Raw genomic sequence first — 22,659 nt, 5'->3', positions numbered from 1 at the left:
ACTTGCTGTCTGACAGCGAATGCTGGCTGTCAGCTGGGCATTCAGGTAGGGCTGTCAGGCACACATCCACCCATGTGTTTGTGTGGTTTCTTCATGTACCCTGGGCTTTCTCCCAACAGTGGCTTCAAGGGAGAAGAGACAAGTGTAAGTAAATATGTAAGTTATACTGTACGTTTCTCTAGCACATCACTAGAATGTCACATCTTTACCTTCCACATTTCGGAATTCCTTAGGTTTTATTGTTCCTTCTGTTTAGGTTTTGACAAAACCAAGCTCCAGTCAACGGAAAAATACCTGAAAGCTGTGAAATTGTTTAGAAATGATCGGAATTCTTCAGAACCTGAATATTCCCAGGTATATGCAACTAACCTGCCTAGCAGTATTGAGAAGTGTCAATTCTGGTGTCTGATACTTGGGTTTGATTCCTAGCTGCAAGCACTTACCAGCTTGCAATGATGGGCAATTTATTTAGTCTTTCTGTCTTAAGTGCCCTCATCTCTGATGATAATATGTACCTCATAGGATTCTTAGGTTAAGTAAGAATTGTGATAGAACAGTTTCAGGCACGTAGTAAGTGCTTAATAAGTTGTAGCTTTTAATATTATTTCAGAAATGTTTTTTGTGACACATTATTTTGATTTTTACTAAAGACTTGTATTGTTTTATGGTTTGTTTTACTTGTTTTTGTATTGGTGCTAGGCTTTGAACTCAGGACCTTCTACTGGCTAAACAGGTGCTATACCACTTGAGCCATACCCCCAGCTCTTTTTTTTTTTTTTTTTTTTGCTTTAGTTATTTTTGGATGTGGTCTCTTGTTTTTGCCTAGGTGCCAGCCTTGAACCAAAATGCACTCATCTCTGGTCTCCTGCATAACTGGGGCCACAGGTTTACCCCACTTGTTGGTTGAAATCTGGGTCTCCCTAACTTTCTGCTCAGGCAGGCCTTGAACCACAGTCTTCCCAATCTCCACCTACCAAGTAGCTAAGAGATGTGTGCCACCACACCAAGCAAGATGGAGTGAAAGTTTCTGATCACCAGTGCTCCCTTCCCCCCAGACATACCTTTTGTGTGGTAGGGGGGTTTGAACTCCCCCTCAAGCTTGCTAATAAGCAGGTACTTTACACTTGCCATGCCCCCAGCCCACATGCATGTGTAGTAGTAAATTTTCTAACATTTTATGAAACCTAGTTTTTTTAGTATTGAAAATGCAATAATTGGGTCTTGTTTGCTCTAATTTTTTCTACTTTATGATAATACTCTAATTCTCCTGTCCCCCAAAATTTCCAATTTTAATAATGTCTGCATCTGATTTATGACTGTTTTTCACAGTTCTGTTGCTAAAGAGCTACACTGTTATATTGTCTTTTAAAGAGTTAGTTTTAAAGATAGTTTATAATCTTAGCAACTGCTATCTGTTGGATACTTATATTGAAATGGATAACATTCACTTTCAGGAAAGTCTTAATATTAATTTCTAAGAGTATATGAAGGATCTGTAACAACTTTGTTATGGGTATGGTTAACTGTAAGCTTTTTTTGTTTGTTTTTACAAGAAAATCTGTTTTTTCATCTAGTTAAGTTTTCCTTCTTAGCCTTCTTAGCCTATTCCTACCTGACATGATCTATTATGTACCTGTTTGTCTTTCTCCATACTAGAATATAAGTAAGTTATGTGAGGACCAGAACTCAGGTTTGGTTTGGTTTGGTTTGGTGTTGTACCCCCAGTTTCTAGAATAGCTCCTGGCACATAGTATTGATACTCTTTTATCTTTCAGTGCTGGGGATCGAGCCCAGGGCTTGTGCTACTACCTAGCTACACCTCTACCCCCCAGTAGACATTCTTGAAAGCCAGAATAGAGTGTGTAGGATTTGAATCTGTGCAATATTCTTGGCAAATCTTTATAATTTTTCTGATCATTTTCTGATCTTTTTGTCCTCTGTTGAAGCTAGAACTTTGTCTACATTTTTAAAAATGTAAATGGAAAGAATAAGAAAGATTAAATGGAAAACTTGGAGTGGGTAGAGTAAAATAGTAAATTTGCATATTAAAAAACCCTAGCCAGGCATGGTGGTACACAGCTGTAATCCCAGCACTTAGGAGGCCAAGGCAGGAGGATCGTGAGTTTGAAGCTTGCCTGGGCTAAGAAATGAGACCCTGTCTCCAAAACACAAAACAAGCACCACTGCCTGACCGTGTTGAGAAATAAACTAGCATCTCAGGCTGCTGATTTCAAACATACTCCTCCAGTGCGCATCTGGGCCAGGGTGAGGGTCACCCTGGTCCATTGAATGAAAGTCAAAGAAAAGTTGTTAGCATCAATCAGAGTAAATAGGGCTTTCAAATTCCAATACAGCCATAATGAAGAGAAAGTTTCAGATTGTCTGTATCCACATAAAATGTGCAGAAATATCAGAAGAAATAAATAGAAGTGAAATAAATTTCACTTCTGGTTGGAAAGTGAGGTTTCAACAAAATGATTTCTTAACCAAAGAATTAAAAACATGGCTTGTAGGAGTCTCCCTCTGTTGACCAGGCCTCCCATTGTGCCATCTGACCAACCGATACCTCTGATCTCAGAGCAAAAGCAAGATGAAATTAGAGCTGAGGCAGGGCCAATGCCTGCCACAGGCCTCTCGTGCCTCACTGGGCATCTGTCATGGCAATGTTTATGTTTGTGGAGGAAGACAAACTTTGGAGAACCACAAATTTTATATAGATAAGTCTTTATTTGTAGGGGAGTATTTTACTACAATGAAAAAAAATTATACTAAAATATACGTGAATTTGCTCATTCTGTTTTGGAAATAATGTTTGAGTTGAAATCTGTACTTAGGAATTCTAATCTCTTCTCCCCTTTTTTCCTAGGTGATACAGATTAATCTAAATTCAATCGTTCCATCAGTCAGTGGTCCAAAAAGGCCTCAGGATAGAGTTGCTGTGACAGACATGAAAAGTGATTTCCAGGCTTGCTTAAATGAAAAGGTAAATTTAATGAAAGCATGTTAGGAAGCCTTGTGTTAGGTAAAGAATCCACAGTGTATGGAACTGACCTGTAAACTTAGTCTACTGCCACGTTTTCTTAGGGCATGCCCCCTTCTTTCTGTCTGTTGTGCAAGTCAGTCACCTGGTCAGCTTATTCTGAGTTGTACTGTGAGGATCAGAAGTTGATTGTGTCTACTTAAATTAAAACTTAAAATATAAAATAAGTTTTTCAGTCAGAGTACTCCCATTTCTAGTCTGAGTACCTACATTTGTCTGTGGCTCTTGGGTTGGACAGCACAGATACTGAGTGTTTACACTGTCACATAAAGTTTTGTTGGGCCGTCCTGTATGGATTACTCAGAATCTGGTAAAGTGTAACTGAGTTAACAAGTGACTTCTTTGCCTTTAGAAGGTTTGTTTTCTGTTTGAGAATCATGGTGTCAATCTTGTCACTTTCTCTGTTGTATTAGAACTGGGAGTTGGCCTTCTTTTCAGAGCATTTCTTTTTAGGATCTTGACTTTTTATTTTGAAAATGTTAAAACTTCTATAGAAATAAAATAGTATAATGGTTTACCATATACCTAACACCAGGTTAACACAAGCGCATAATCAATCTTGCTTCATCTCCTCTGCACTCACACAGATCTTTTAGTTTTTGTTTTGTTTTGGTGGCACTGGGGTTTTGAACTCAGGCTCTCACACTTGCTAGGCAGGAGCTCTTAGCACTTGAAGCACTCCACCAGCCCAGAGAGCAGATCTTTTAGAATAGAAGAAGTTTGTACCATCTCTGAGAGTTCTGTGAGTAGGAACGAGTACAGAATAATGCCAAGTAAGATCTGAGTTCTCGGCAAACTCCCGGCATGAGCATTCAGGCCAGGCTTCAGCTGAGGTGAGCTACGTCACTCACACCGTACAACTTTGTTCAGCCTGCAGGCGTCAGGTGCCTGCTTATTTTCTACAGTCTTTTCCTGTGCAAGTCCATAATATTTACCTTATATTTATGTGCGAATTTATACAGGTTGGATTTAAAGGCTTCCAAATTGCAGCTGAAAAACAAAATGATAGCATCTCTATCCATTATGAAGGAAGTGAGTATAAGCTGTCTCACGGATCAGTGGTCATTGCCGCAGTTATCAGCTGCACCAATAATTGCAACCCATCTGTCATGCTTGCTGCAGGTAAGTAGATGTTCTCATGGTCTAAATTATTGTTTGATTTTTCTGTTCTGTTAATTTCCCATAGATTATGCCTGACTGTTAGTGTCTGTGTTTGATATTGGGAGACCTGCTAAGGTTTTTAATTAAGTCCTCAGGAGCCTGAGTTTGATTTATATTACTAATTTTTTTTATTACACAGAAGGTAACTATTAAAATTATAATTTAAGGAGTGGAGATGTGGCTCAAGCGGTAGAGTGCCTGCTTTGCAAGCATAAAACCCTGAGTTTAAACCCAGTTCCATTAAAAAAAAAATTAGCTTTAGGTTACATCTCTCTTCTGCTAATTAACAGGTATTTTTTGGTTTTCTACAAGAAGTTTACCATCATAGCGCACTAAATTTTATTTAGAAAGGGAGTGAAAAATTACTGGCAAAGATTGTAAATGAAATTGTATATACATTGGAACAATTATTCAGTGGTACAAAACATACTAAACGTTAAGTTCCCTTTAGTTTATTATGACTATGGCACTGAAAATGTTCAGTTAATCCTACCTATTTTACATGTACGTCCTTTTTTTCTGTTTGCGTGAGATCAGCCTAACCTTAATATACACAACGTAAAGGTGTATATCTCCTACCATTTAAGTTTGTTTAAATGAAGCAAGTCAACAGAATAAAGTGGAAAAGTAATGAAGGTTTACAGATTTGGGTTTGCATTCTAATCTGAATTGGAGTCTTAATTTGTTAACCACTTTCTTGCTTCCTATGCTAGTATGAAAGACGGAAAGAAACACTGCTGTAATAAGTCATTGTTTATTGACTGTGCAGGTCTTCTGGCTAAAAAGGCTGTTGAAGCTGGTCTTCGTGTTAAACCTTACATAAGAACAAGCTTATCTCCTGGCAGTGGGATGGTTACACATTACCTCAGTTCAAGTGGAGTTTTACCCTATCTTAGTAAGCTGGGGTAAGTGACAGTTAACCACTATTTATATGGACACTGGTACTAAGCAGCTGTTGAAGCTGCTTGTTAGAACCTTCCATGAACAAAGAGAGAAGATGGAAAGAAAAAAAATATGCTGTAGTTCTGCTTTTTGCCTTTCCATTAGCACACAATGCTTGAGGCCTTATCACTCAGCAGACATTTAAAGACTTGTAAAACCAAGTAACAGTAACAGGCAGTGCAAGAGTGATACCAAGAAGTACCAAGTTTCCACTTGTATGCAGTTCAGAAAAGGAAATCTCACAGCTTGGTGAAATCGTTTGAGCCAGGTCATCTTGGTACTTTGCAGTATAAATAGACACTTTGGAGTCTATTTGGAGTACAATATGAATTTTTTAGAAAGGTTTTGTTGCATTCCTAGTGGGTTGCATTTGAGTAGTTTTCTCATGTGACGTGACAGTGTGCTGATCTAGTAGGAAATGACCTATATGTTGATGAGGGTGAATCCATGAGAATATGCTTTGAGTGATTTTACTGCCATGATGAAAATGAAAGCTAAGACTTGTCCTTTCTTTGCAAATGTCGCATGCCATCCAGTCACATTTTTGTTTTCAAATGCAGGTTTGAAATCGTTGGTTATGGATGTTCAACGTGTGTGGGAAACACAGCACCCTTGTCAGAAGCGGTTTTAAATGCAGTAAAACAGGTAAAATGTGGGCTTTAACTCTGCCTTGTTAATAAATGCTTTGCATCTGTGTGGTTCTTGGCTTCTCTTGGAAAGAGCAACTTGTGAATATTTTTTTCTAGACTTTTGAAATATTTCTTTATTACTCTGAGGAATTAGTTTAGTTTATTTGTAGGATTTGTAGTTCTGTACCTAAAAGTGGTGTTTCTTGGTTGCCTTGCCCTAAGAACTGTGATATTTGAGATTGCTTATGTATGATTATCCAGGTTTGTACAAGTTCAGTTCAAGTGTATTTGTTAATATGTGTGTGTGTTTCAGGGTGATTTGGTTACCTGTGGAGTTTTATCTGGAAACAAAAGTTTTGAAGGTCGACTTTGTGATTGTGTTCGTGCCAGTTATCTTGCCTCTCCACCCTTAGTGGTGGCTTACGCCATCGCAGGCACAGTGAATATAGACTTCCAGACAGAGCCTTTAGGTATGCTTTCCTTCATTCATTCGGACGTGTACACATTTCCTCCAGAAGTTAACTTAAAAAATATTCCTTAGACTGTCCTGTCTTTAATTTGTTAGTGATTTCTGTGTTCATGCGAAGAATATAAGATGTGCAAGTATTTAGTCCTTCCAGCCAGTTAGACCTGAAACATCTGTTGTTTGATCATTTTTTTGGTTTCTGTGACATGTCTTTGAAAAGGTATGAACATTGAGGAAGTTTTGTGCTGCCGATACCATGTTACGATCTTTTAACCAGGTACTGACCCTGTGGGCAAGAACGTTTACCTGCGTGATATTTGGCCTAGTCGAGAAGAAGTTCATCAGATAGAGGAAGAGCATGTTATATTGTCCATGTTTAAAACACTAAAAGAAAAGGTAGAGGTAAGAGTTTTGCTTGTTTAATAGAGTTCTTTTATTTCATCATCTTTCTGAATAGAAGAAAAAAATTAAGTTACATTATTTTCAGTAGTTTTGTTTCTGGTGTGTCTAGATCTTGAACTCATGGCTTTACTCTTGTAAAGCAGGTGCTCTACCGCTTGAGCCACACTGTAGTCCATTTTGCTCTGGTTAGTTCGGAGATGGGGGTCTTAAACTGTTTCTCAGGGCCGGCCTTCAAACCGCGATCCCCCTCAGCTTCCCAAGTAGCTAGCATTACAGTCATGAACCACCAGCACCCAGCTTGAATACACAGGGTTTTTTTTTTTTTGGTGGCACTGGGGTTTTGAACTCAGGACCTCTCACTAACTAGCAGTAATATTCTTACCACTTGAGCCACTCCACCAGCCCTTGAATACAGTTTTTAATGGGCAATAGTCATTTCATATCTGGAGTTGCTAGTTACAAGAGAATGACTTAGAGTATTAGAATTGATTTGTTTACTTGTTAGGTGTGTTGGAATTGATAAACCTCCAGTGCTGAAAACAGACACACAAGAGACAGGAAATCTTGACAAGACAATTTCTCTTGATCAAGAGGGTGCAAGCTTGTGCTCACTCCTGCTAAGCAAACATGCAAGCACAAAATGGCTGACAGTGGGTCCTCCTTATTTCCCTGACACAGTTGTACCTGCCCCTTACCTAGGATTTGTCCAGGTCAGAGGTTCACAGTCTTTCCCAGATTGGCTAAAAGGCTTGGGGGATGGTTTAGGTCGTGCAGTTTGGCAGGCAATGGAGTTGTACAGGAATCCGGAAGAAGCAGCAAGGAGCCTTTAAACATGCAAGTCACCTAAGATGGCAACCTGAGGAATTTTTAAGTAATCTAAGAAGGTAACAAATACTTTGATAGAAAAGATAATTTTTCTTACAGGTGTAAACAGTGGGGACTTATATTTGGCATCCTGAATGTAGATACACTTCATAGAAGCTGCCCTTAAATTTGTCACTTCATTGAAATGGTGCTAAAGTTATAGGAAATAATAGCAAATAATGAAATCTTTCCCTTACCTTTTACTTTGCCTTTTTAGAGTAACCAGTTATGTCTTTCTTAAGCATCATTTCAAATGTTTTTATCCACATAAAAAGCAATCACGTGAATACAAACTTATTTTAAAAACAGAATACACGTATGAAATCCAAGAAAGCACTCAGTTACCAAATGTTTGTTGAGGCCCCACTGTGAAGGTATGCTTCTGGGTGTTTGGGATGCATCATTGACCAAAACCCAAGATTCTCGTGGGGAGCGGGGGCAGACTGAGCCACAGAGGAAGTAATTAGGTCACTTGTATGTAAGTCCCACGGAGAAAAATAAGTTAGGATAAAGAGGATCAATGTAAATTTGGGGAAGCAGCAGGTTGCAGGGTTTTGTGGGAGGTGTTTGTTTTGTGATCACAGTCTCAGTATATAACTCAGATTGGTCTCAGCCTCCTGAGGGCTGAGATGCACCACCATGCCTAGCTCAGATTGTAGATTGACATTTGAGCAAAGTTTTGAAGGGAGTGAATGAGTCAGCCTTGTATCTGAACAAAGAACAAACAGTGTGAAGACCTTATGGAGGGAACTGTAGTGAATGGGGTGTAACCAGAGCACAGTGGATACAAAGGATGATAGGGAAAATGGAGGTCCCGATTACAGAGGAAATTTTAAGTGATTAGAACAGTCTTTGGCAACCTGGGTGAAGGGGGCGCCGTTTCTCAGGCTCCCTCCCTTGCTGGAGCAAGGTTTTCTCTCTCACTCCTTGGTTGTTACTGGTCCTAACTGGGCTTAACTGGGGGCGACTGGAGATTTTAGACAAGATGTAGGAGAGACAGAAATTTGGGGTCAGGTGTATTGTATTCTCGGCTGGACATGCACAACCCTCATTGCTTCTTTTTCTCTATCTTGATTCTTTTAAGGCCTTGCTTCTTGTAGTCCTTAAAACCTTGCTTTTTACACCCTTTTTTAAAACTTCACTTAAAACCTCTTTCCTTAGGCTTGCACTGGTCCGTGTGTTTGCTCTCAGTTTATCTTTACCTTAATTGCTTTTAAAGTCTTTTGCCCCAGGCTTGCACTGTCTCATCTCTCTTTTGCTCTCTTAAAGCCTGGGTGCTACAAACTTGCAACAGCCTCCCCTACAACCTGCATATACATAACTCTTAAGGTCTGTGTCCTTAGACTTGTACTGTGCACTGTCCCTTGTTCTCTTTGGCTTTTCTTTAGCTTTCCTAAGGCCTATGTATGAAGTTCTTTCTCAGCTTTGCTTTCTGAAGCCTGTGTTAAAGTTCCTAGTGCAAACTTTCTATCAATCCCTCTTTAGCATTTTCCCTTTTAGCAATTGTTCCTTTTTCCCTTTAGCATTTTCCCTTCAATAATTCTTTTCCCTTCCAAAAGCTTCCCACACAAAAAAGCCCAAAGTAAAGCCCCAAAAGGCAAAAGCAGAAAGCAAAAAGCCCCTTTTCCGCCTTCAGGGGTCTTTTATAGAAGCAAACAGAGGGCATTGCAACAGGAGAAACCTGCGTTCCTGCTTCTCTGAATGCAGCTTAGGAGACGCAGCTGTTCTGCCTTTCCCTGTTTAGTGGGGGAGGGCTGGGCCCATCTCGGCCTACAGGTAAACTCAATTGACTGCATCTCGCCTTGCTTGTGTCCAGTTCTCATAGCTGAGAACTCATCACCTGGGTTAGCTGAGAGAGCCATGGGAAGGTTTTGAACAGTGTCATAGTCTACTCAAAAGGCTCACTCTGTATTGACAATATCTCAAGGGGAGAGAATTGGGAAAGGAGTTTAGAATCAGGAAGACACAATAGTCCAGGATATAAAAATTATTGCTGAAATGGACCATTGGGGTAGCAGTGGAGGTGGTGAGAAATGATGACATTTTGGTATAGTTTAACGGCAGGACTAACAGGCAGTGATGTGGGATAAATAGATTGGAAAAAGTGGAGTTGTTTTCCTTGTGATAACATTCTTAAAGATTAACACATGCCTCACAACATGTATAGTTCTCTTCAAATTCTTTATGGATGATTTTTCTTCTGACTTTATAAAGTCTTTATGTTCAGTGTACATTGAAACTTAACTCTTGAAGTGTTCCTGAAGATCTTGTGGGCTGGAAGTTGGTAAGCAAGGCTTTATTCATTCTGTTCAAATGTCCTGATTTAAAAAACACAGTGTCTTAGCTTTTTAAGTGGGTAAGGCCTTTTCCCTTTTCAGTCTGATTTAAGTATTATTTTTATTCCCATGAATATTTTTATATCTCTCTTTTTTGACTCTTACCTTCCTTTGGTTTGTTTTTCTACCCAAACCATATTCACAGATGGGAAACAAACGGTGGAATTCCTTAGAAGCACCAGAATCAGTTTTGTTTCCATGGGATTTAAAGTCTACTTATATCAGATGTCCTTCATTTTTTGATAAGCTTGTAAGTACTGTTCTATTGTGTGATCTTTTAAACCTCATTATAGACAAAAAAACCTTGGGAAGGGTTCAATGCTTTGCACTTTTACCTTGTAGACCAAAGAGCCAGCTGCACTCCAGCCTATTGAAAATGCCCATGTCTTACTATACTTGGGAGATTCGGTCACGACAGACCATATATCACCTGCTGGAAGTATTGCTAGGAGTAGTGCTGCTGCTAAGTATTTGACAAACAGAGGGTACGTATACATGCTTTGGGGTGTTTTTCTTTCACTTTCTTTCTTAGTGTTTGAGAGGCTTCTACTGGTCTTGTTCCTTTATTCAGTAAATGCATACCATCTTAGATGTCTGATTGTTAGCATAACATTTGACTTCATAAGAACTGGAAGGCACCTGTCATACCTCTCTTTGCTTATGATTTTAGGAATAGAAATTGCTATTTTAAATTGAGTCCTTAAGGACCAGGTATGGTGGTGTATGTCTGTAATTTCAGCATGCCAGAGGCAGAAGGATGGCAAGGTCAAGGCCAGCCTAAAAAGTAATTCATGAAGTCCTTACAGTCTTATAAACAACTGATTTTTTTTTTTTTGGTGGCACTGGGTTTGAACTCAGGCCTCATGTTTGCCAGGTAGGCACTCTTACCACTTGAGCCACTCTGCCAGCCCAAGATTTTTCTTTCTTAGTGCTACTTTGTTGAAAAGTCAGCTTTCTTTGAGCCACCAAATGAGGCCTGATGGTTTGTTTCTAACCAGCTTCCCAACACTGGTGTAGTAAATGTTTATTTTATGGGCTACAAAAGGTACAGTGGTGAGGCCAGGGTTGATATGTATTAATCAAAAGACATCTGCTGTCTCTTGAGCCTAAACTTGTTTTTAATTGGTGGCACTGGGATTTGAACTCAGGGCCTCATGTTTGCTAGGCAGGTGCTGTACTGCTTGAGCCACTCCACCAGCCCCAAGCCTGAACTTTTTTAGGGACAATAAATCTATATAGGAGATAAAAATCTCATCCCTGATTAATAATGAAGAGTTAGTCTATTTTTGAACTGTTTTAACAGAGATGTTTTGCTAATGCAGAATTTGCAATATTGGTTTCTGATTAGCTTTTGGATGCTTATTTGATATCAAGATTTTTCATTGAAATATCTTGCAAAACTAAGGGGTGTGTATCTTGACTTAACATAGATTCACACTGTTTAGTTTTATTACGAGTGTAAAAAATAAAATTTTTCCTTCTCCTAATAGTTTTTGGTTATGGTTTCCATCTTGGTCATAATTGTGACATAGCTTCTCCAAATAAAAATCAGTTCCCACTTTTCTCAGATATACCATTTTATATGCATTATGATTATTTGAGCACATTTAATCCAGTAGGTCTCATCAGTTAGAATTTTCTAAAATAAAGATACCCATCCCCTCTCCTACCACCAGTACCACCACCATCACTCCCATCCTGAAGTAAGAAGTTTCAAGTTAGAGGCTGATAAAAATTGTTGGTTGCTGAAATATTTTTGTTCAGTTGTTTCTTGCCTCTAAAAAGTCATTTTTTAAGCCAGGAATGATGGTACATGCCTGTAATCCTAGGTACTCAGGAGACTGAGGTAGGAGGATCGCAAGTTGAGGCCAGACTGGACAAGCTATGCAAGATCCTGTCTCAAAGTATAAAAGAAAAGGAAGGATGGGTATGGTGGTACTAGGGACATAGCTCAGTGTTAGAGTACTTGCCCAAGGCCCTGGGTTCAATCCCTAGAACTACAAAAAGAAATTAAAATAGCATTTCCCAGTGGAAGCAGCAAGTCAAGTGTGTCTTAGAGGAATGATTGATTCTAATATGGTAGTAGAATGTACAGGATGATCTGGGCATCTTGTAACAAAAGCAGGGAAGTTGTCAGAGTACCATGCTATGTCAGAAGGTCTCACTCAGGAACTAACTTGAATTTGTCACTGCTCAAAGACAGGACATGTTGACTGTCAGGAAAACTGGAAAGGACCTAAACATAGCAAACATTGAAGTACATGAGTTCGGGGTTAGACTGATCAAAGCACAATACATTTACGGGTAAATACCAAGGCAAACCCCACTGAACAATTAACTGACACTTGAGCAATAGTAAAGGACAGGACTTTGACACAGGTCATGCATGTGAAGGGGAAGGTGGAGGGTGAATATGGTTGATGTACTGTCTATACATGTATGAATATGGAACATTGAAACCTGTCCAAGTCATTTTAGGAACAGCTATTATATACTAAAAAAAAATGGTGAAAATTAATAAATATATGAGTTCATAATGACACTAAAAGAAAAAACAAGTTGGGTGCTGGTGGCTCACTCCTGTAATCCTAGCTACTCAGGAGGCAGAGATCAGAAGGATCACAGTTCAAAGCCAACCCTGGCATATAGTTCGAGAGACCCTATCTCAGAAATACCCATCACATTCTCTCTCTCTCTCTCTCTCTCTCTCTCTCTCTATCTATCTATCTGTCTCACACACACAGTAAAGGGTTGATGGAGCGGCTCAAGATGTAGACTTTGACTTCAAACCCCAGTCCGCAAAAAAAAAAAAAAATTGCCACATTAGTTACCTTACCACATGATAGGAAGCAGTGAACAGTTAGATCTTGAACCAGCCTTTCCTCATGGAATCTCTTTCAGTATAGCCAAATCATTGGTGATGGGAAGTCTGTCTTTGTAGAAGCCTAAAGCTAAAATAGGAAAAAGGAATGACTGAATTAGAGTATTGCTGTGTTCTCTGTGATATAATCAGTCTAGACCATGGTGATCACTTGCTGATAACATTCCAGAAAACTACAGTTGGAGGTCATGTGCTTCATGATAGAAGTACCTATGTCCTTCCAACTATGACATGTTGTTGCCAAAAATTAGAAACCTGAGCTGGGGTGTGACCCAAGTGGTGGATTGCCAACCTAGCAAGTGCAAGCGCAAGGCGGATCAAACCCCAGCAGTGCAACAACAAAAAAACTCCAACCCAAATGTTACCAGGTACCTGGATTTGACATCTGGTTTATAAGATATAAGGCAGCAGAAAAACATGTTAAATGATACTACAGTAAGCACAATGTAGACACAGAAAACTGTATAAGAAATGGCTTAATTTATGAGACTTGAACTGAATAAGTATGAATTATATTTACATTATGATTTGAGCAAATTAACTTTTCTTTTTAAAAGTGGTATTGGAGCTGGGGGTGTGACTCAGTGGTAGAGCATTTACCTAGAATGATTGAGGCCCTGGGTTCCATCTCAGGCACCATTAAAAACAAGGTTTTAAAATCTTAGCTGCTGGGAAGACAAAAATCTGGAGGATTGAGTTTTGAGGCCAGCCCAGGCAGAGTTGGTGAGACCCCGATCTCAGCGGGCAAGCTGGATATGGTGGTTTGTGCCTGTAATCCCAGCAATGCAGAAAGTATAGGTAGGAACATTGTGGTCTGAGCCTAGCTCCAGAGAAAATACGAGGCCCTATCTGAAAAATAACCAAACAGAAGAGGGCTGGGAGTGTGGCTCAAGGTGGTAGAGCATAAGTGTGAGGCCCGGAGTTCACATTTAGTACAAAAAAAAGTGTTTTTGTTTTCAGTTTTAAAAAACTTATAGAAAAATTCAGGTACATTTGACTGTTGACTGGCTAATATTAAGAAATTATTTTGGGGGGCTGGTGGAGCGGCTTAAGTGGTAGAGTACCTCCCTAGCAAGTGTGAGGCCCTAAGTTCAAACCCAGTACCACCAAAAAAAAATTATTTTGGGAAGGAGGTGCTTAATAATGGTTGTTTTGGGCATTTGGTTTTACTCTTTTTTGGCGGGGGGCACTGGGATTTGAACTCAAGTGTTTGCTGTTTAGATTAGCATACATTAATACTAGGGCTTTCAACACGTTCACGCCTTCTGTTATCTTCCCTTACCTCCCTCCTTCCTGCCCTTTTGAAGCAGTATTTCACTATGCTGTCGTGCGTGCGCACACGTGTGTTTGTGTATGTGTGTGTGTGAGAGATGTGTTTTGGTCCCCTCTACCCCAGCCCCCAGTATTCTCTCTAATCCCTGTCCCTCTTCCCATTCACCCTCCCCCATGGCTTTCTTTTACCCCTCACTGGGGATGGTATTTTTTGAGTCTTATCTTTTAGAGAAGCATATTGAAATGTATATGATTAAAATACCATACCTGAGTTTGCTTCACATTAGTTTAATTGGGGTTATTATAGAAGAAACAGTGTCGGTGAGTTGCTTAATGATAGCTGTTTTTTTCTGTTTCTGTATCAGCTTGACATTATCCATGCATGAATTCCCATATGGAATGAAAACTGCCTCTCCTAACTTTCTTGCAGCCTTACCCCTCGTGAATTCAACTCTTACGGAGCCCGGAGAGGTAACGATGCTGTGATGACAAGAGGCACGTTTGCAAATATCAAGCTCTTTAACAAGTTTATTGGAAAGCCAGCTCCCAAAACAATTCACTTCCCATCTGGGCAGACGGTGAGGATGTGTCCAAAGTGCCTAGGAGTTGCTCACTCAGTCACAATTTGCATTAAGGGGGAGAGTTGATAAAGGAGAATGATGGAGGGTGCAAATTCAGCTATGCTATAGGAAATGCCACAGTGTGCCGCCAGCAAAACAGTAATTTAAAAAAAGAAAAGAAATTACATTAAGGATGTTCATTTCTATTTAATCTGCAGCTAGATGTATTTGAAGCCGCAGAGCTGTACCAGAAAGAAGGCATCCCACTGATTATTTTAGCAGGAAAGAAATACGGTTCAGGAAACTCGAGAGACTGGGCTGCCAAAGGACCATATTTACTGGTATTGATTCTTAAAAATTTCATATTGCTTTCTATCCCTACATCTTTTCAAAGTTTATTTTACTTACTTGAACTTTAATGATGGCAGTTGGACCTCATGTTTGTGATCTGCTTTGTAGTGCTCATCTAGTTGCATTTTAATACTCTGTATTTGGTTAAACCTCCATCAGTTTTCTTAGGTGAGGAAGTCGGTGTGAGAGGGAATGGAGGATTCTGTCTTAAGCTGTCTCAGTGTAATAGTTACTTGTGCCCCCTCACAGTTTTATTTGCCACCTTTTTATTTAATTCCCTCTGATTTGCTCCATTAGTAGTAGTGGACCAGTCAAGTTTCGCTTTTTCTTTCCCTTCCCCAATAGGAGATGATGGTGCCTGGCCATCTGCAAGAAGGCATTTCTCTTTAGATTTTTTTTTTGAAGGAGGTAGGAGTTCTTTGTTTTAAAACTGTTCTTTATTGTAGAGCAAATGGGCAGTCTACTGTCGAAACTCCATATGACGTGCTCATAAGGGCTTCCCTTTACAGTTACAGCTGTGAAAAGGCTGGCCAAATGCACACCCTCATCATCTGTTTGTAAAACAGAGTGTGTAGATTTCTAAAATGCTAGTTACAAGTATTTTATTAAATACAGTTTTTATTCTAAAACTTCCAGTCTTTTTTTTTTTTTTTTTTTTTGTCTTTTTACAGTTGGAGACTTTTCTCATATCCCATGTAATCCTTGGCTGTACATTCATGTGGACGTTACTAGAACTAGTTTTAAGCTGTGGGTGTAGGCTGGATTTTGAGTTAGTGGGCCCTGCTGTTGGTGGTCAGCCATGTTTCTCATTCAGAAACCTTTCTGCAGTTATCTGTTCCTGAGGCCATTTGATTTCTTCATCCCCAGCTTTCTAGTCTGGCATTCTCAGGCCAGTCTCTCCATGCCTTCACAGCAGGGAGAATGGCCTCCCAGGGGCAATAGCTGGCTGTTTTTTTATTTATAAAGTACAAAAAAAAAAAAAATAGTATGTAAGCAAAAACAATGTGTCTGTGGCCTTAAAGTTTTAAAAGGAGAAGGAAGGTGAGGAGGAAGATACAATTAAGGGAAGAAAATATCTTCAAAGGCTCCTTAGACAGCAGTGACAAAGAAATTGAGAAACAGATCTAGAATTTCTCTGGTTCATTTTCACCAGAGAATAAACATTACTCCTCCAGAGTAGGTGTTGAACTGCTTCCTGTAGACCTAAACAGTACCTCCAGTATTCCCAGAACTTCACACCTCTGAGTCTCAAGACTTCCTAAATTCTAAGTGGAAGCAGGATGATTGAAAGTTTGAGGCCAGTTGGGCAAAGTTAGCAAGGTCCTATCAGTATTGTCAAAAAAAAAAAAAAAAAAAGACCTAAATTCTGCATTGCAGGGTGACTCAGATCTTCTTGATGATGTCATTCTGTAGCATCAACATTGTCTGTGATGTCACTTACCTAGTTCTGCCTTCTGAGTTTTCTCATCCTGTCCCCTTTGTTGCTGTGGGTTTAGACCTACCTTATTTTTTTTCTCCCGTCCAAGCACTAACCAGGCCCAACCCTGCTTTGCTGTTGAGATCAGATGAGACTGGGGATGTTCAGGGTGGTATGACCACATACCTTCATTTCTTTCTTTAAGGGGCATTTCAGGAGATGGACGGTGTATGTTAGATCCCCTGTTTAAAAGAAATTCCACGGAGCCCTATTTGCAGTTGGAACAACCACTTTCTATGTGCTAGACACAGTGTTTAACCCTGGAGTGGCAAGAGGGAGTCGGAACAACTCAGGGAGCTCCTTAAAAACTGTACAGAAGGCTTCCATAAATACATTGGTCTGACTTCAGAACTGTTTGAGTATGCCTTCAAAACTGTTTACAGAAGTCCAGAGTAGATATTTGTCCCTTTAAAGTGCTCAATAAATCAGCTTTCAAAAGTGATTCCAGGGAATAAAATGCATGTTTGTTGCAGGGTGTGAAAGCTGTTTTGGCTGAAAGTTATGAAAAAATACACAAAGATCATTTGATTGGGATTGGCATAGCTCCACTTCAGTTCCTCCCAGGAGAAAATGCAGATTCCTTGGGCCTCTCTGGCAAAGAAACATTTTCCTTAACATTTCCTGAAGAGCTCTTCCCTGGAGTTACGTTAAATATAAAGGTATCTCTAAACTTCTTAAATACATGATTGTGCACTTCGTACTCTAATAGATGGTTGTAAATTGAGTAAGAAGCAGTTGTAAGTTGCATTCTAGTGTTAATGCACAGAAGCTGCAGCTTAAGATGGTTCTGTCTCCTCTGTACTTTGTTGATACAGCTGTTTCTTTGAGGAAAAATAAAACTAAATGCTTAAGTCCAGAAAAAAAGACATGGAGGGGAGTCTTGACTTCCAATTTCATGTGCCAACCTCCGCTCTTTTTTTTTTGGTCTGATTTTAACCCATGCATGTACTCTGCTCTAAAGAGAAGGCAAAAGTTGAGCGATGGGGGTTAGAGTAAGACTACAACTATGGAAATAAAGGAGGAGTGGCTGACGTTACATGTAATGAATACTTGCTGTAAAATGCGTAAGAATAGCAACTAAGTAACTTAGTACATCAGTCGATCTAAGTCCTTTGACTTAGGCTCTAGGTGGTATGACTTGCCATTTAGAGTGAGGGTTGAAAGTACCTGTTTTTCTATTTAGCTGTGAAGTCCATTGGCAGCTACTTCAGGTATTTTTTTAAGTAACACAAGGGTTCTAAGCAATCACTTTATGAAATCAGAACCAGGAAAGTCAGGCAAAATACGTGACTAAGAAGACATGATTTTAACCACTAAGTAACACTGTGAAGATTTTTGCCACTCACAAGATATTTTTGTTTGTTTCAAGACAAGTACTGGAAAAGTATTCAGCGCGATTGCTTCATTTGAAAATGATGTGGAGATAACATTGTACAAACATGGAGGATTGTTAAACTTTGTGGCACGAAAATTCTTATAGTATCTGCTCACTGTGATGTCTTTTGTGACTGGTAACTGCACGGCCTTTTGTGCTGGACCCAGGAATCTTTGCCATGGAGCTGCAAACAGTTCGGTATACTCACTTATCCATCTGTGGATGTAAATGATTATGAATCACCGTGGTGACTGCGAAGAAATCTTGATTTTAAATAATATACGAATGGTGCTATTAACATTGCTAAAATCAACGTGTGAAGTGTGTTGTGAAAGAGACCTGTAAGTATGGGGGGGAATATTTTATCAGACCATTTTGTAAATAAAGGCAGAATTTGAACTTGTGTTGAAGATTCTTCTATGAGTAACCTTCTCAAAGTTGTTTGTTTAGTTTTGCACCTAAAAAACTGAACTACTGTTTGTTGGTTTAAGAGTCAGGAGATTGAATATAAGAAGCCAGATAAGACTGTAAAGTTGTGGAAGGTAGGATCTGATTTATAAATGGACTTTTTCAATGAATTCTTTTTCAGAATTGAGCTGGACACAGTTGGCATTCCTAAGTTTGTAACATAAGCCAGGTATATCCTTTGTCTCACTACAAGGGGCAGAAGCTGCCCCAGATTACAATCATTCTGTCCTTTCCAGCCACTTTCCTCCATATCTGAAGATGGACCATTGCAGAGTATAACTGATCATGTGTTCCATGTGTCACCATGAGAATTTCTGTCACCTCTGATGCGCCATGACCCTCTGGCATGCTTCAGATGATATTATAGTGATTGGATTATTTTGTTCAGCTTTTGTGAAGTTATAGCTTCCTATAACCTAATTTAGGTGACACCAATTGAACCCACACTCCTTTATGGATGCTAACAAGAATATGAATCTTTAAACTCTAACCTGATTGCCTCTAGACTTTGAAATTACCCACCCTGAATTATACGGGGGTTCACCCCTATGCATTTAAAAAATGTTATTTTTTAGTTATTTAAATTGCTGGCTTGATTTTGAATCATTTTTGCCTGGGATATGCGATTCTATTAATTTTGCCATGGTTGGTCTGGTTGAACCGAAGCTGATGATAAGGGTAAAACACTGCGGTCGCTCTCTGAGGGTCAGTATGCAGATCTGTCTGTCACAGCAAATGTTTTGTCAACAAATTTCACAAGGTCCTGTGCCATTTTTAATTACAAAATTAAGCTTAGAGAAAGGTGAATGGTAATGGTTTTTTTTTTCACGTGGGGACCTTCATTTGACTTGACAAGTTACTGCGATTCAGAAGTAGCTTACAGTGCCCAGAATGAAAAATGAACTGTTTTGTGCTAAAATGCAGAACCAGAGCAGTGGGTGATCACAAAAAAAAAAAAAGAAATTTTGCAAATACCTGTTTAAGACAATAAGTTAGACTAGAGTTTAACAAAACAATTTCCTCTTGTTTAAATTTTTGTATATTCTTTGGTACTTTCAAATCATACTGTGCTCTTGATAAATGCTGTGTATCTGTCAGTGCATGTGTTTTTAATTTACATGGAAACATTAGTTAGGAATGGAGAAGTTACAAGTTGAATGTTAAAATACCTGTTACATGCTTTGAAGAAATTGGTAATTCCAGGTGGTGTAGAGGGGAGTAAAAAAATCTGTATTATTTTGGAGGCGTCCTCTGTCTGTAGTTTATGGGAAAACACTATGGACATCACCATAAGTAATTAATCCAGAAGTAATAATACAGCTATGAATTAAGCATTGACTTTTCCAGTCTGCCTGGTCCAGTAATAATATAAGCAAGTCCTATATTTCAAGAACAGAATCAATGTTCTCCTAGTCTCTTGCTTATGTATAATGAACTGAAAGCTTCATAAGCCAAGTTTTAAACGTGTTCCAGTGCACACACCTTACCATCCCGCCTTCAGCCAACGGCTGCAAACATGTGGCATCTGTTGGTTCTTATTGTACTTAACCTTGTTGACTGTATCTGGGTATTTTCATGTTATAGGAAAAAACCCACAAATATGTGGAAAGGAAGTACAGGCACACAAGAAACAAGTCAGTGTTGTGAGCTTCAAGTATAATGTCAAAGGTCACTACCAACAGCAGCAGTTTTTACCTTTTAAAAAACACTATGCCATGTACCATTGCCATACGTTTGGGTTTTGCTAGTCCTATTAAATGAAGTGAGTGAAAATACCACCCAACCACTGAATGCTATTATATCTTTAAGTATTCCCAAGATGATGTCATTATGTTCTATTTTATCTCCATGCCAACACTAGAATGAGAGGTGGCAGGGCCCATTTATCCAGATTGCTTGGATTTTCACTCGTAATAGACAAAAAGCTGTGCAGCTGAGAGCTAATTCGGAGTCACAGGTGTTCCCGTATGTGGTAACAGTGTTATGTGCATCCTTCTCAGTGACGAGTGACAGGATGAGGAGAAACTGGTGTTTTTCTGTGGTCAAATTAGAAGCCACCTTTCTTTTGCTTTTAGGTGTAGGATGGTGACCCTGTCTTTGTTTGATTTGAGTATAAAGGATGGGGGCGGAAATGGACTTTGGCTTTTCACTGATTTTTGTTTTTTCCCCTAAAGGGTGATAGTGCTGGATGTTCTATCAGTTTTACACATAAGATGTGGCTATGAAACCATGTATCACTTAAATAACTACAAATCATTGTCTATTATTTAAAGCCAACAAAACAGTGTAACAGTTTTAAGTTCAATAATGTTAAGTAGTGTATAGAGATATATTGGAGGCAAAGTTTAGTTGATGACAATTGTGTATGTTACTGATGCTGTAAATTATTTTTAATAAAGAAAATTGTATTATCACATTTGCCTCTTGTTATAAAGTATTTTGTAGTAATTAAAAATAAAACACCATGACTCATAAAGAAAGGGGAGACCATCCAGAAATTTCTTCTCAGATATGTTCTGCAAGTGTTTGGACAATAGTCACTCCCAGTGCCTGTCACTCTTATCCTTGTGTCTAGCGGTTCCTTTCTACTCTCAGACTAATGAAAGGCAAACCAAGCTCAAAGCCTGCAATAGGAAACAGACGATCTTAAGAACAGAAATGAATTTGATTCAGGGAGTATTCTACCTGGTACTTAGTTATGGGGTCAGTTTAGATGAAAAGACTAACCTCACACAAAGCAAATACCAGTTAATTGGGTAGCCCTTAACATTCCAGAGATGGAGACTGTATGCTGCCAGGCAGTCCATCTCGTTCACTGAAGTTTTTTTTTTTTTTTTTGCAGCACTGGGGTTTGAACTTGGCCTCCTGCTGCTAGACAGGCACTCTACAACATGAACGACTGTGCCAGCCCAACTTCATTGTTTTGATGTGAGTCGTTTGGCTAAAGTTTCCAAAATATTAGACTATAACACGTGTTCAGGGACAGTGTTTTGGTGCTTGGGATTGGACCCAGGGCCTTGGATGCGCCAAACACATGCTATAAACCTACACCTCCAGCCCCATGTCCCTCCAGGACATTGTTTATGGTATAAAATTGGGTCTGTAATCTCACTCTGCAAATTGTTCATTTTTGTTTCACTCCAGCTTTGATCACTGCACTCAGAGCCACTGCTTGAAGTGCCCCAGTGGCTCGGTGGAAAAGTAAAATGTTAAGATATTTCTTGTCTTAGTTCGAAGTTTTTAATCATGATATCCAAAGTTGACAAACAGTTGAGGAAAACATGACCTCACAGTATGTCTAACAAGCCTTAAAAGGTCAGTCTCTTAGACCACATAGTATGACCCAACATTTTGACCTATACATTAAGATGCACAAAAGATTTATATGTGAGTGTATATATATATATATGTGCATATATATGTATATACATATATACACATTTTTTTTTTTTTTTTTTGGTGCAGGATTCCACTATGTAGGATCTAACTATGTAGCCCAGGCTACCCTCAAACTTCAGATCCTCCTGCCTCTGCCTCCCAAGTGCTGGGATTACAGGTGTGTGCCACCATGTACTGCTGGGGGCATTAAAAAAAATGGGCACTTTTTTTTTTTAATCTGTTTTCTTAGGTTCTGGGAACTGAGCTATGCCCCATCATAGAGTCTTTTTAGTTTGTTTTCCAGATAGGGTACCATGCCTTTGCCAAAATCAGCCACGGACACTAATTCTGCCTCCTGAGAAGATTGGACTGCAAGTGTTCATACCAGAGTTTTTTTGAGATATGGTCTCTTTCTGTCCAGGCCTTTCTGGAACCAAGAGCCCCCTGTGTCTGCCTTCAAAGGCATTACAGGCATTCACCACTACACATGGCCAAGGAACAATATTTATGAATAAAGCCTAAAGAGTGGAAATTGGGATGCATATCAAAGAAGGCAGTTGTGGACCTAGTAGTCCTGTCTCTTGGCGTCTCACAATTTCCAGATCCAATTCTCATTCTTTCATCCCAAGAGGATAAAATGACCAACAGCATAGTAAGAGAAGGTAGTGCCTAGGCAACAGCACGTAGATAAGATTCTGATTCTGGCCGGGTGTTGGTATAGTGCACTTCGTAATCCCAGCACTCTGGAGGCTGAGGGAGTAGGATCTCAACATCGAGGCCAGCGTGGCTTAATAGGGAGACCCTGTCTCAACAACAAAAAGATTGAATAGTACTCCAATTCTGGTTACAGGAAATCAAGTCACAGTTCCCCTGACAACCTAAACACTGATGATCAAGTATGTCACTCAAGCACTGTATTTTTATAGCCCTGCTTCTTGGAGATTAGAAGTGAAAAGATAAAAACCCACATCAAAGGGGTGGTTGGCAGGGATCTGGGAAACATCCGAGTCAATCAGGGTCACTATAGATAACCTGCGTGTGTTGTGTCCTGCCAGGA

General features: G+C 39.4%; 1 protein-coding gene across 4 annotated transcripts in view; it reads left to right on the top strand.

Annotated features, from left to right (window-relative positions):
• Ireb2 (iron responsive element binding protein 2) overlaps positions 1–20,638 on the top strand; it is a 51,452-nt gene extending 30,814 nt beyond the window's left edge. For 3 of the 4 annotated variants that reach the window (XM_020157576.2, XM_020157577.2, XM_074061609.1), the window contains 13 exons: positions 257–354; positions 2,867–2,983; positions 4,003–4,162; positions 4,971–5,106; positions 5,704–5,788; positions 6,086–6,242; positions 6,516–6,640; positions 9,986–10,090; positions 10,183–10,325; positions 14,424–14,571; positions 14,772–14,894; positions 16,855–17,040; positions 17,751–20,638. In XM_020157576.2, coding sequence (XP_020013165.1) covers positions 257–354; positions 2,867–2,983; positions 4,003–4,162; positions 4,971–5,106; positions 5,704–5,788; positions 6,086–6,242; positions 6,516–6,640; positions 9,986–10,090; positions 10,183–10,325; positions 14,424–14,571; positions 14,772–14,894; positions 16,855–17,040; positions 17,751–17,861 — 1,694 coding nt within the window. In that variant the 3' untranslated portion in view covers positions 17,862–20,638. The remainder of the gene's footprint in view (positions 1–256; positions 355–2,866; positions 2,984–4,002; positions 4,163–4,970; positions 5,107–5,703; positions 5,789–6,085; positions 6,243–6,515; positions 6,641–9,985; positions 10,091–10,182; positions 10,326–14,423; positions 14,572–14,771; positions 14,895–16,854; positions 17,041–17,750) is intronic. The other variant, XM_074061608.1, reaches the window with a different exon arrangement.
• Positions 20,639–22,659: the final 2,021 nt, after the last annotated feature.

Source organism: Castor canadensis, chromosome 19 (assembly GCF_047511655.1).
Source record: "Castor canadensis chromosome 19, mCasCan1.hap1v2, whole genome shotgun sequence".
NCBI lineage: Eukaryota > Metazoa > Chordata > Mammalia > Rodentia > Castoridae > Castor > Castor canadensis.
The sequence above is the reverse complement of the archived record's forward strand: the minus strand, read 5'-3'. Positions and strand labels throughout refer to the sequence as shown.